General features: G+C 46.1%; 1 protein-coding gene across 2 annotated transcripts in view; it reads right to left on the reverse strand.

Annotated features, from left to right (window-relative positions):
* Positions 1-13,288, reverse strand: part of SMOC1 (SPARC related modular calcium binding 1) — a 186,017-nt gene extending 172,729 nt beyond the window's left edge. For both annotated transcript variants that reach the window (XM_039537550.1, XM_039537548.1), the window contains exon 1: positions 12,977-13,288. In XM_039537550.1, coding sequence (XP_039393484.1) covers positions 12,977-13,249 — 273 coding nt within the window. In that variant the 5' untranslated portion in view covers positions 13,250-13,288. The remainder of the gene's footprint in view (positions 1-12,976) is intronic.
* Positions 13,289-14,349: the final 1,061 nt, after the last annotated feature.

Below are 14,349 nucleotides of genomic sequence, written 5' to 3' on the forward strand. Positions count from 1 at the left end.
GCATGCGTTTCACTACCAGTTTCAATACAACCTGACTTTCTAGTAAATAGATCGGCCCTGACCAAAAGGGAAACAGAACCTTGCAACTGCAGCACAGCAGTGTTTGAACGTGGCTCTTACTAGCTGGGTTCCAAAGCACAGTTCATCTGTTAACGAGTGCCACATACCACAGACCTAGGAAGCCTGCAATAGTACATCACAGCCAAAGCAGATACAGATGCAGTTGTCACACTGCTTAGTTCTAGAGAATGCTGACTGCGGGCACAGCAATCCATGAGCACGTTGACAGGTTTCAGAGTAGCAGACGTGTTAGTCTGTATCCGCAAAAAGAACAGGAGTACTTGTGGCACCTTAGAGACTAAGGAATTTATTTCAGCATAAGCTTTCGTGGGCTACAGCTCACTTCTTCGGATGCATAGAATGGAACACACATGAGCACATTGTCACCTTTACTGCCTCCACCAAGAAGCATGAGCTTCTTCTGCCTCCTTCATATTTTAAGCAGTAGCAAGTTTGGGTTTCAATCTGGCCTGACGAGGCTCACAAGTCATAGTCCTGGTGATATTCCATGTGCCCCAGAGACAAGCACTGGTGTTCAGCTAGACAGCACATGTGGCATCAGGGATAGAACCAGGCCCTTTCCATCCAAAAAGTAAATGAAAACGAGCAAATAGACCAATCCAGAGAATTTCTATGGCTGAGCTAAGGAGACTTAATTGGCAGTAGTAGGGCTTTTTTGCTATGTGAGCCAGCCACTAGATGGAGACATGACCACACAATGCACTCATTAGCCTTTCCCTAATTTCCCCATCTATAGCAGAATGTTTGGATCATGTCTGTAGCTTCACATTGCCCAATAGCACAGAGTAATTTTTATACCTAGTTCTGAAGTGACACCATTGCCAATAGTGATGGCAGCCTCTGCCACGCCACTTGCCAAAATCCCCGGGCTGAGGGATGCAAGACAAAGGGCAGCAAGCTGTAAGTGATGTAGAATTCAATTCCATAGCCTTAGCTTTTATTGTAAATGTATAGTCCAAATAAAAACTAAGATACTAGGTTTGTGAGGGGGCAAGAGCTACCATCCCCATTCGTTTAAATGGGGAGTTTGCAGCCCTCTCGGCTATTGATTCAGACTGCCTATAAATTCAGGAAGTCACAGCATCAGTTTTACACTAGATTCACTTTAAGGTCATCTTCACAACCACACGTGCTAAAATGCTTTGTTTAAACAACAGCAGGAGCAAGGGATGACTTCCATAGCACAGTGGTTTTCAACCTGTGGTTTGGCAGACCCCTGGGACGGGGAGGCTGCAGACTATGGAAGATATTTTTTAAAGGGGTCTGCCCCGCCATTCAAAACAAATTTTTAACAGGGGTCTGCAAATGAAAAAGGTTGAAAAAAACCGACTACCATAGCAAGTTCTGTAGCTACATAATACATGGAGTCATGAACTTTACCTGTGACTGCAAGTTACACAGAGTCAGGGGATCCTCAGTACAGTGTCAGTACAGTTAACTGAGAGTCTTCATGTGTTTTACCTACCCACTTTTATACGTTACCAGCCTTCATGGAAGCAAAACGCCAAATTCATCCCTTGCAAGAGACAGCTATTTAAAAGTCGAAATTCGGCCAAAACCCCTCTGTTCCCCAGAATGACAGGGTTATAAGGGAGGTCCTGAAATGCAGACCAGTTGCTGAAAAAGCTGCAGTAGCTGGCTAATCAAACATTTGTATAATGGATTATTTTTCAAGTCACACAGAATGAGGAAAGCTAACCAAATATTGTACAATACTAGCAAAGTGTTAGTCCAAGGGTCAGCAACCTTTCAGAAGTGCTGTGCCGAGTCTTTCGTTATTCACTCTAATTTAAGGTTTCGTGTGCCAGTAATACATTTTAATGTTTTTAGAAGGCCTCTTTCTATAAGTCTCTAATATATAACTAAACTATTGTTGTATGTAAATAAGGTTTCTAAAATGTTTAAGAAGCTTCATTTAAAATTAAATTAAAATGCAGAGCCCCCCGGACCGGTGGCAGGGACCCAGGCAGCATGAGTGCAACTGAAAATCAGCACACGTGCCATGGGTTGCCTACCCCTGTGTTAGTCCTTGGGTGCTATGCTAAACAGATCTCAGAAGTAAAGTCAACTCTTATCCTACCACACAAGTGCATAACCAACAATGCAAGTCAGATCAGCATGTTGAGCTTCTTGGGTGCATAAGAGGAAAAAAAGAAAAAAAAAACCACCCACCTACCGGCTGTTTAACATTAACCTTTACATAATCCAAATAGTAAAGGGGCCCCATAGCAGTCAACCTGCTAAGAGTCCCCGCTTCTCTCCCCAACAGAAAATAGACAAATAGACCCAAAGGGCAAAAAGAAAAAAAGAGCTGGAACTGTTCTAGGTAGAACTAGACTCACTTAAATGAAGATCTTATGCAGTCATAATTTAAACATTTGAGACCAGATGCATAATACTATAGCAATTCTGCTGTGATAGAGGTAGTATTATGCTTGGAGGAATCTGACCTAGAGTGTTCCCTTTTGTTACCTACTTACAATTTTCCACTACTGTAGTCCCTCCAAAATAAACTCTGTGCCATTACAACTTTTTAGTCAGTCATTTTCTATCCAAAAAAGATAAGAATATTTAATTTAATAAGACTGAAAGGAAAGCTTATGGATGAGCCCAAACCAAGCACCAAACATCAGGGCAGTTTTAATCCAGATCTGAACTATACAGTGTGAGCCCAGATCTTCTCTGTGTAAGATATTAAACAGAACTTCAGGCTCACACAGACTGCACTCTCTTATGGTGGTGCAACGGAGAGAACACAGAGGGAATCTGCTTTTTGGAACAAGTAGGGCCATCTCCCTTGCAGGAGGTCACAAAATTCATGGACATTACTACAACACCGGCTTCCTCATACAGGTTTTATCATTTCAAATTCCTTCAGGTGTGGTCCATGCCCCTTATTTAGGGGGTGGGGATTGCTGTAGTCCATTTCAGTTCCTCATTATCTGAGGTTGTGATTTGGGGTCCTTACTTGTGGACAGCTGTAAGGAAAGAGTTACCATTAGTCCACATAGTAAACCACCGCCATGGTGAGCGCAATCTCATGACTGATTTCTCTGATCCCTGTTTTACACTGGTTTATGGCTTTGGCACCCATTGTTCTGTTCCATGACTTTACTAGTAGCACCTCCTCCAGCTGTTGTGTTCTCTCCAGGTAGGTATTCCCATCATGCACTCTCTTTCAGAATCAATGTCTAGGTAACTAGGGGTCAGGAGGACCCCTGTAAACGTTCTGCTTCCCACCCTAGGAAACAAACCTTTTAGGAAAGGATTCCTTAATGGTTGTTTTTATTTTCTCTACAGAGGAGGGAAAGATCCTCATAACCTGTCCCCAGCTCATGACCAGTTCTACAGGGATGCTGGGGGTTCAGCTCCCAAACTCTCATCAATCATATGCTTTTCAGGGAAAAGGAGGACGACTTTTCAAGACTGGGCCACTATCTCACAGTCTCTTCTTGCTTATGGGGATTTCTGAAGCACTGCAACCCACATTTTATCCCGCTTACATAAACCAACTGCTTTCACGACCCTAGGACACCACAATAATGCCACTACCCTCTGCTGTGACATACAGAATTGGAGGTTGTTCTAGTGCTCCCCACTCAGGTATTGGTCTCAAAGAGGAGGAAATGGATCTGCAAGAGACCATGGTAGCTTGCTGGGGGCGGGGGGGATGAAGGTTCCTGGACCACTCCTCTCCAGCCCCAAGTGAGAAAAGCAGGGCTTGGGGGCACAACCCATCTGGTCTGCTATTGGATGAACAAATGCTGCTAACAGTCTGCATTTTTTAAGAGAGACAGCCAAGTGTTCTCCTCAGGCTTCAGGTACAGACTCCTGAACCTGGTCTGTGGACTACTGGTGCTCTGAAGACCAATTGCTGGCAGGGTGAGCAGAACTGGTGCCAGAATGACATGGCTCTGGCTCTTCCATTGAGAGAGACAGGAGAAGAGGAAAGACACCAATTAACTTTTTAATGAGAACACTTCACAGGCAGCTAAAAGATATTCTTATTACTTTTCCATATGATCAATTGCTGCAGTTGCATAGGGATGTTAGACTGCACAGGAAGAGCGTGGTAATGTGATCACAAAAGAGAGCAGAAGAGGTTCAAGAGAAAAGTCTCTGTTAAGACATTGGCCATGTTATGAAATATTAGATCAGGAATTCCAAGTTATTTCTAGGGAACCCTAGGTTCTAAAGGTTCCTATAGACCATCTCAGTGAGTATGTTTAATTATTACGAGTCTGAAAGATGGTCAGATTGTACATACTAAATGAGGTGTTTTCTGCATAGCAAGTCACTGGGAAACCTAGAATAGCCTCAAATAGATTCAAGCTGCTGCCATAATTTTATTAGGCCAGGAGACAAAGATAGCAGGTACGAGTATTAGTAAGCCCCTTTTGAGGGGCTCATCAAGCCATAGTGAAGCAACAGACCCATACACCAGAACTCCAGTAGGTACAGGCAGCCACCGACAGCATACTGTGACTTTGAGGCCTGGTCTACACTACAATTTTAGGTTGAATTGGGCAGCATTACCTCAATTTAACCCTGTACCCGTCCACAGGACGAAGCCCTTTCTCCCCGCCCCCGACTTAAAGGGCTCTTAAAATTGATTTCTTTACTCCACCCCGACGAGGGGATTAGCACTGAAATCGGCCTTGCTGGGTTGAATTTGGGGTAGTGTGGATGCAATTTGACAGTATTGGCCTCTGGGAGCTATTCCAGAATGCTCCATTGTGACCACTCTGGACAGCGCTCTCAACTCAAATGCACTGGCCAGGTAGCCAGGAAAAGTCCCACAAACTTCTGAATTTCATTTCCTGTTTGGCCAGTGTGGCGAGCTAATCACCACAGGTGACCATGCAGAGCTCATCAGCAGAGGTGACCACGATGGAGTCCCAGAGTCACAAAAGAGCTCCAGCATGGACTGAACGAGAGGTACGGGATCTGATCGCTGTATGGGGAGACGAATCCGTACTAGCTGAACTCCGTTCCAGTAAACGAAATGCCAAAACATTTTAAAAAAAAAATCTCCAAGGGCATGAAGGACAGAGGCTATAACAGGGACTCGCAGCAATGCCATGTGAAAATTAAGGAGCTCAAGCAAGCCTACCCAAAAAAAACAGAGGCAAACTGCCACTCCAGGTCACATCCCCAAACATGCTGCTTCTATGATGAGCTGCATGCCATTCTAGGACGTGCAGCCACCACTACCCCAACCCTGTGCTTTGACTCCGTCAATGGAGTAGGATGCAACACGGAAGCGGGTTTTGGGGATGAGGAAGATGATGAGGAGGAGGTTGAAGATAGCTCACAGCAAGGAAGCGGAGAAACCGATTTCCCCAACAGCCAGGATCTGTTTCTCACCGTGGACCTGAAGCCAGTACCCCCCCCCCCGAACCCACCCAAGACGGGCTCCCGGACCCCGAAGGCGGAGAAGGGACCACTGGTGAGTTTACCTTTGTAAATATTATACATGGTTTAAAAGCAAGTGTGTTTAATGATTAATTTGCCCTGGCATTCACGGCCAGTACAGCTACTGGAAAAGTCTGTTAACATGTCTGGGGATAGAGCAGAAATCCTCCAGGGACATCTCCATAAAGCTCTTCTGGATGTACTCCCAAAGCCTTTGCAAAAGGTTTCTGGGGAGGGCAGCCTTATTCTGTCCTCCATGGTAGGACACTTTACCATGCTAAGCCAGTAGCATGTAGTCAGGAATCACTGCAGAACAAAGCATGGCAGCATATGGTCTCGGTGTTTGCTGGCATTCAAACAACATCCGTTCTTTATGGGTTATCCTCAGAAGAGTAATATTCATGGTCACCTGGTTGAAATAGGGTGGTTTTATTAAGTGGACATTCAGAGGTTCCCGTTCCTGCTAGGCTGTTTGCCTGTGGCTGAACAGAAATGTTCCCCCCTGTTAGCCACACGGTGGTGGGAGGGGTGAAGCCATCATCCCAGAGAATTGAGGGGGAGGGGAGTTAGTTGGGCTTGTGCTGCACGTTAACCTGGAAACCGCAGCCCCTCCTTTTAAACTGCCAACACATTTTAAATGGCCAACCCAATGGCTGGTTGGTATGGGAAATGAGGGTGCTGCTGTTTGAAACCATTCCCACATGTTATGAAGGTTAAAGAAGCCAAAAGACTGTGGCTTACCATGACTGCCTGCAAGCCGAATTCTGTTGCCAGGCCACACATGAGTGATCTCTCACACCAAACCGGCATACCCGCAATAAGAGGCAAAATGTGACCTTGTAACAAAAGCACGTGTGCTATGTAATGTTAACAGCAAGGTTTACCGTGAAAGAGTGTACCCATGGTTCTATAAAGTGTGTCTTTAACTACCACTCTCCCCTTCCTCCCCGCCCCCCACCAGCTGCATATGTTTCTCCTTCCCAGAGGCCAGCGAAGATTAGAAGGCAAAAAAACACACACACTCTGGATGAAATGTTCTGAGCTCATGCTGTCCTCCCACACTGACAAAGCACAGCAGAATGCATGGAGGCTGTCAGAGTGCAGGAAAGCACAATATGAACACGAGGAGAGGTGGCGGGTTGAAGATGATCGGTGGCGTCAGCTTGCTGACAGAAGGCAGGAGTCAATGCTCAGGCTGCTGGAGGATCAAATTCATATGCTCCAGTGTATGGTTGAGCTGCAGGAAAGGCAGCAGGAGCACAGACCACTGCTACAGCCCCTGTGTAACCAACCACCCTCCTCCCCCAGTTCCATAACCTCCTCACCCAGACACCCAAGAACATGGGGGGGCCCTCCAGCCACTCCACCCCAGAGGATTGCCCAAGCAACAGAAGGCTGGCATTCAATAAAGTTTTAAAGTGCAGTGTGGCCTTGTCCTTCCCTCCTCCCCCACCCCATCCTGGCTACCTTGGCAGTTATCCCCCATTTGTGTGATGAATTAATAAAGAATGCATGAATGAAGAAACAATCACTTTATTGCCTCTGCAATCAGTGATTGAAGGGAGAGGGGAGGATGGTTAGCTTACAGGGAAGTAGAATGAACCAATTAATAAAGAATACATGATTTTTAAACAATAGTGACTTTATTTCCTTGATTGGACTCTTCCAGTTGGTTTGTGTACTTCCACCTTTTCATGTTCTATGTTTCATGTAGAGAAATCTTCTGTCTGTGTGTTCCAGTCTATGCATCCAAAGAAGTGAGCTGTAGCCCATGAAAGCTTATGCTGAAATAAATTTGTTAGTCTCTAAGGTGCCACAAGTACTCCTGTTTTTTATTTCCTTCGAAAGCAAGCTGTGATCGAAAGGGGAGTGTGGGTTGCTTACAGGGAATGAGTCAATCAAGGAGAAACAAACAGAACTTTCACACCGTAGCCTGGCCAGTCACGAAACTGGTTTTCAAAGCTTCTTTGACACGCAGCACACCCTCCTGTACTCTAACCGCCCTGGTGTCTGGCGGTGTGTAATCAGCAGCCAGGCAATTTGCCTCAACCTCCCACCCCTCCATAAACATCTCCCCTTTACTCTCTCAGATATTGTGGAGCGCACAGCAAGCAGTAATAACAATGGGAATATTGGTTTTGCTGAGGTCTATCCGAGTCAGTAAACTGCACCAGCACACTTTTAAATGTCCAAATGCACATTCTACCACCATTCTGCACTTGCTCAGCCTATAGTTGAACAGCTCCTGACTACTCTCCAGGCTGCCTGTCTATGGCTTCATGAGCCATGGCATTAAGGGGTAGGCTGGGTCCCCAAGGATAACTATAGGCATTTCAACATCCCCAACGGTTATTGTCTGGTCTGGAAAGAAAGTCCCTTCCTGCAGCTTTTGAAACAGACCAGAGTTCCTGAAGACGCAAGCGTCATGTACCTTTCCTGGCCATCCCACATTGATATTGGTGAAACGTCTCTTGTGATCCAATGGTGCTGCAAGCACCATTGAAAAGTACCCCTTTTGATTTATGTACTCGCTGGCTTGGTGCTCCGGTGCCAAGATAGGGATATGGGTACCGTCTATTGCCCCACCACAGTTAGGGAATCCCATTGCAGCAAAGCCATCCACTATGACCTGCACATTTCCCAGAGTCACTACCTTTGATATCAGCAGCTCTTTGATTGAGCTGGCTACTTGGATCACAGCAGCCCCCACAGTAGATTTGCCCACTCCAAACTGATGACTGACTGGCAGCTGTCTGGCATTGCAAGCTTCCACAGGGCTATCACCACTTGCTTCTCAACTGTGAGGGTTGCTCTCATCTTGGCATCCTGGTGCTTCAAAGCAGGGGAAAGCAAGTCAATGTTCCATGAAAGTGCCCTTATGCATGCAAAAGTTTTGCAGCCACTGGGAATCATCCCAGACCTGCAACACTATGTGGTCCCACCAGTCTGTGCTTGTTTCCTGGGCCCAGAATTGGCGTTCCATGGCATGAACCTGCCCAATTAACACCATGATGTGCACATTGCTGGGGCCCATACTTGAGGATATGGACATAGACATCTCATAATCACTCTTGTCACCGCACTGCCATCGCCTCCTCATCTGGTTTCGCTTTTGCAGGTTCTGGTTCTGCATATCCTGCTGGATAATGCATGTGGTGTTTACAGTGCTCATAATTGCCGTGGTGATCTGAGCAGGCTCCATGTTCCCAGTGCTATGGCATCTGTGCTGAAAAAGGCGCAAAACGATTGTCTGCCGTTGCCCTGATGGAGGGAGGAGCAACTGATGACATGGCTTACAGGGTTGGCTTACAGGGAATTAAAATCAACAAAGCGGGTGTCTTTGCATCAAGGAGAAACACAAACTGTCACACAGAATGGCCCCCTCAAGGACTGAACTCAAAACCCTGGGTTTAGCAGGCCATTGATTTCACAGAGGGAAGGAGAGGGGGCAGAAAATGAATACAAATGAATACAAAACAAATCTGGTCTATTTCTTGTTTTGATCCACTCCATCTATCTTATACATCTTAGGCTGGCAGCAGACGGTGCAGTACAACTGCTAGCCATCGTCATCTCCTGGGTGCTTGCCAGAAAACAGTGCAGTACGACTGCCAGCAGGACTGAGTCTCCAGGAGACAAAACTAAAAAGGGAATGACCTGGCTGAGTCACTCCTATGTCTGCCCAGGGACCCCTGACCGACCTCACTGAGGTCAGCTAAAAGAGCACCCAGGAGTACAACGACGGCTACCAATCGTAATGCACCATCTGCTGCCAAAAGGTAATGAGATGCTGCTGTGTAGCAATGCAGTCCCACATCTGCCAGCAACCAGGAGATGTATGGTGACAGTGAGTTGAGCAGGCTCCATGCTTGCCATGGTATGGCATCTGCACAGGTAACCCAGGAAAAAAAGGTGTGAAACAATTGTCTGCTGTTGCTTTCCCGGAGGGGCGGGGGGCTGACATGTACCCAGAACCATGCGTGACACTGTTTTTGCCCTATCAGGCATTCATTGGGATCTCAACCCAGAATTCCAATGGGCAGTGGAGACTGCAGGAACTGTGGGATAGCTACCCACAGTGCAATGCTCCAGAAGTCGACGCTAACCTCGGTACCGTGGACGCAGTTCGCCAACTTAATGCACTTTGAGCATTTTGTGTGGGGGGACACAATCGATTGTATAAAAACAATTTCTAAAAAACTGGACTTCTATAAATTCAACCTAATTTCATAGTGTAGACATACCCTTAGTGGCAGTCAATTTGCACAAAAAAAAGACTTGTGAAAAATATTTGATCTATTGTTACAAGAAACATCAAGATTACTCTAACTGAAAAGTTACTTTGTTTTTAGTTTTACTTTGTCTATTCAACAATATTTTCTGTACTCACCTGCTCTTCTTACCCTTATATATTCACACCATTTACCAGGGCTTTCATTCAGCAATAGGAGAAAAACTTTCTAGAGTAGGAAAATGGGATTGTAAAAATCAGACTTTGTATGGAGGACTCAGGCACAGGAGTAATACTTGGTACTCTAGTCATTTGAAAATGACTAGCCTAAGTTAGACAAGGTAGGTGAGGGAATATCTTTTACTGGACCAACTTCTGTAGGTGGAAGGTACAAGCTTTTGAACTCACACAGAGCTTTTCTTCAGGTCTGGGGAAGGAAGCAGAGCAGTGGCGCTGGAACAATTTTTATAGTGGGGGTGCTGAAAGCAGGGGGTGTGGCAGCACCTCCAGTTCCAGCACCTATGAAGCAGAGTGTCTCAGTTAAATAAAAGCTTTAATGGTTTATTAAAATAGAAGAGGCAATACAAATGACCACCTCCAACATGTGTCACCCTTTCTACTTAACTATCTGTCCCAACTTTTATTTAGCTCAGACACTCTGCTTCTTTTCCCAGCCTTGAAGAGCTCTGTGTAAGCTTGAGCCTTCCACCAAAAGAAGTTGGTCCAATAAAAGGTATTATGTCACCTACTTTGGATCTCTCCTATCCTAGGACCAACACAACTACAACAATATTGCAAATTGAGTAAGTCAGTAGTGAAGCTTTAAGTGTTAAAGCCTACAAACACTACAAGATAGAGTGCCTAGTACCCTAAAGTAACCTGACTTCATTGTGATAAGCATTGCACCCAAAACCAAGTGTCTGCAGAATCAAACCCTAACATTGCAATCCTGCCCACTTCCAAAGAGGCAGGGGTTCTGAAGGAGATATGGTTTAACAAGCCAGATGTTTCTCTTCACTCTTATCACAGATCTGTTCTCAGGATCAGAGAAACAGTGAGTGGTGTAGCTTAGTGGCCATCATAAAAAACACAATGAATAATTCAAATAACTTTTTTGTAATGTAGATGGGAATCTACAACATGGCACCTTTAGACCAGTGACAGCTTTATTGGGAGCGCCTAATCATCAGGTGAGTGTAATAGATAGGATCTGAATTTCAACATGCTAGTAGAACAAGTTGTGGGGAGGAGAGCACACCACTACACAACTCCACTCTTTTCAACAAGCCTCTTGAAGAGGGTGGAGAGGATTTACTAGTTAAATACACATAAAATCCACAATTTTATACTGAAGAGCCCATAAGCTAAACTTTTAAAGGCACAGGTCTTTCCAATAAAGAAAAAACTATGATGTCAGATTAGCTGACTTTTCCCACTGATTGTGGAAAATTCTTTGGAGGAAAAAAAGTTAGTTCATTGAATTCATGGGGTGAGAACACAGACTCAACAGCTGTTTGTGTTTGGGTTTTAGATTCTCTTGAAGTAACTTGTATTTCAAAAGAGATACAGTCTAGGGAGCAGTTACACTGGCTTGTAAAATACAGTATATAAAAAAGTCTACAAGGAATCTGTTTGACAGACAGGCTTGTTGTGCAATTATGCAGGCTGGCATCAGGATGTTTGTTTTATTCTTCATCTCAGCTGTTCCTAATTAAGGCTCTCAACTACTTCACTGATGAGGGGCCACATAAGTACCTAGATAATTTTTTTCTTTGAAAGAAGCATTGGGCTGTTGAAAAGAATTTAACTGCCCAGACCTTTGGGATTTTGAAAGCAAGTGCTTTACTATCAAACAATACAACTTCATTTAGAAGAACACTTATGCGTATCTCAAAACCTTGTGTTTCCTCCAACCTTCAACATTCCTGTCTCCAAGGATTTATGATATGCACTGGATCCAATCTGCCACATTCTAACTGCTGCTGTTACACATCTGGTCATAAAAGGCTACAAGGTGCAGCTGAACACAAGGACACTTTTTTTAAAATGTGGCAGCTACAGTTTTTCCACAGTATTGAGGGGTTTTTTTTAAGTGTGTGTATATATTATTCAGATAGTAAGCTGGTTTAGTACAACACTTCATTTTTTTTTTAAAGTCTCCTATTGCTATATTCAAAGCAGAGATTCCTACATAAAGATTTCTAGGTCTTACCCCGACTTAGGATGGTAGTTAGATTAAGTACTAAATTAAATACACTCTTTGCTGATTGGTCTGAAATGTATGTGGACAGTGCACCCAACATACTTACACAGGTAAGTTTTTCCACTTACCCAGAATTGTGTTTTTATTGCAACATTGATGAGGACAGCTTCTGTTTTAGGGCCTTAGAATTCAGAGTCATTACCCCAATCTAGAGGCTGCAGTGGTAGGTAACATGTCAGCAGGAGGACCATACTTAGAAAAGAGCTGTTCTCCCCCAGAACAGTTTAATACTTTTGTAAGTAAAATTAACAACCCCAATAAGAGCCAACCATAGATTAAGACAAAACTAGATTCCTAGAGGGAGAAGTTTGGGCTGAAGGCATCTAGCTTTATTGCAGGGATTCATTTAATCCCTACTTGGAAGCATAATAAGAAAAGTCTTAAAGCTATATTCTGGGACCAAGGGGTTCTATTAAACGCAAGACTGGCAATATAAAAATACAGTACATTAACTTGCTCCTCTCTTTTGCACTAACCCCTGACAAATGCATGCCCCAGTGTTTTGGGTACTCAGCTTGTACCTGAGCTTGATTTTTTAGCGATCTTCTGAACAGTTATCACTGATCACACAGCAGGCGTCTCCCCGTGTAGCAGCACACCAGAGGTGGTGATGGGTCAAGCCTCAGGGATCCGTCAGAGCAGAGTGGGGAGCCCCTCTGGGGTGCGAGGCAGACAGCAGCTCACCGGGCACGTCTTAACAGGGGGGGGGGGGAGATCCGCGGTGCATCCCAGAAACAAGGAGCGATGCAGGACCGCAGCTGAAGTTCCCAGGCACCCGAACACACAAAAGCCCGTAGTGTACCTGGCAAGTATGACAGGGTCGGTGCGGGGCAGGAGGGGATTTTCCAAGCGGGAATGAGAGGAGCACCTGGCTGAGAACCTGGCTGTGACCTGACAATGATTCCCTTGTGCTGAGCGAGCGCGCGCGCGCTGGGAGAAGGGGGCGCGAGAGAGAGCCCGGGGAAAAGCAAGACGCTCGCACTTACCCGGGGCCCAGTGGCCCTGTGGCTCTGAACCTGAGGAAGATGCAGGGGCAGCAGCAGCACCAGGAGCAGCTGGGGAGTCACCACGCTGCACCAGGGTCTGGAGAGCATCGTCACTTGGGGGCTGGGGGCTACAGGCACGAGACAAACCCCCTTCCTTCCCTTCTCCGCTGGACGGAGTTTAACTTGCAGCTGGAGCCCTACCCCTGCCCTTAGCCCGCGGGACACTAACCGCCCTGAAAAGCCAGAGGCAGTTTCTTGCCCTAGCCGGGGCATGCGGGGCGCTTGAGCAGCCCAGCTCTGCCCCCTTCAGCGGCACCAGGTTAAATGCCTGAGCCCTAGCCATTGGGATCCCCGTTATAAAGACCCTGCCTGGGCGGGGCCAGCAGGACTGACTGAGGGAGGCACCCATAACGGCGGAGCTGCTGCTGGGCAAGAGCCAATGACAGGGAGCGAGGGGTGGGCCCCCTCCCCTTCACTTCGGCTCCCCCCGTGCGGGAGGGGACAGCGGGCTTCTCAGGTTGCCCCCTGAGGCTGCGTGTTTGGGTTCCAGCGGCGGAGATCCAGAGTGAGGAGCAGCAGGAATCACGCGGGGGGGACAGGGCGGGAGATACAGACGAGTTCAAAGCACCGTGCACTTCAATCGCTTCACCTCTGGCACTAGCAACACCTGGAATTAGCTAAACTAGCAGTGCCCTAAAGAGCTCTTTCCCCGTGTCCCCGCAGTGCTGTGCACCCCTCTCCCAGCTCCAGCAAGAAAAAGGGAGAGGCCAGACCGTTTCTTTGGTTTACAATCAGTTTCACTTTCCAGCTGTCCTGTGCTGACACAATGCTGCAAGACTTACAGGAGTGTGGTGAAGCACGGGAATGGGTTACCTAGGGAGGAGGTAGAATCTCCATCCTTAAAGGTTTTTAAGGCCCAGCTTGACAAAGCCTTTCTGGGATGATTGAGTTGGTGTTGGTCTTGCTTTGAGCAGGGGATTGGACTAGAGAACCAGGAACCTCCTGAGGTATCTTCCAACCCTGATAGTCTATGAAGGGTGATGAAGCAGCGAGGAGCTTACATTTCCATTTCACTTACTTGTGATGGCCTAGAAACCTCCATATGGGGTTTAGGAGCTAGTGGAAGTGTCAGCTGGTATAGCAATCAAAAGTGCAATTGATCCCCCCCACACACACATATATTTCCCCCCTCCCCCCATATCTTCCTCAAATCCTAAATCTTTATGAAGTCCAGTCTTTGCAGGAAGAAAATTTAAAACAATAAATTCTTACAGGAGCTAACAACTAAGGGGAAAATAGCCATGCCTTCCCCCAAAGCAGTTTCTCCATCTGCCTGGTCTTATAATGTGTCCTTTCTTCTATCTGAAAATCTG

The sequence above is a fragment of the Mauremys reevesii genome, linkage group 4 (genome assembly GCF_016161935.1).
Source record: "Mauremys reevesii isolate NIE-2019 linkage group 4, ASM1616193v1, whole genome shotgun sequence".
NCBI classification, from domain to species: domain Eukaryota; kingdom Metazoa; phylum Chordata; order Testudines; family Geoemydidae; genus Mauremys; species Mauremys reevesii.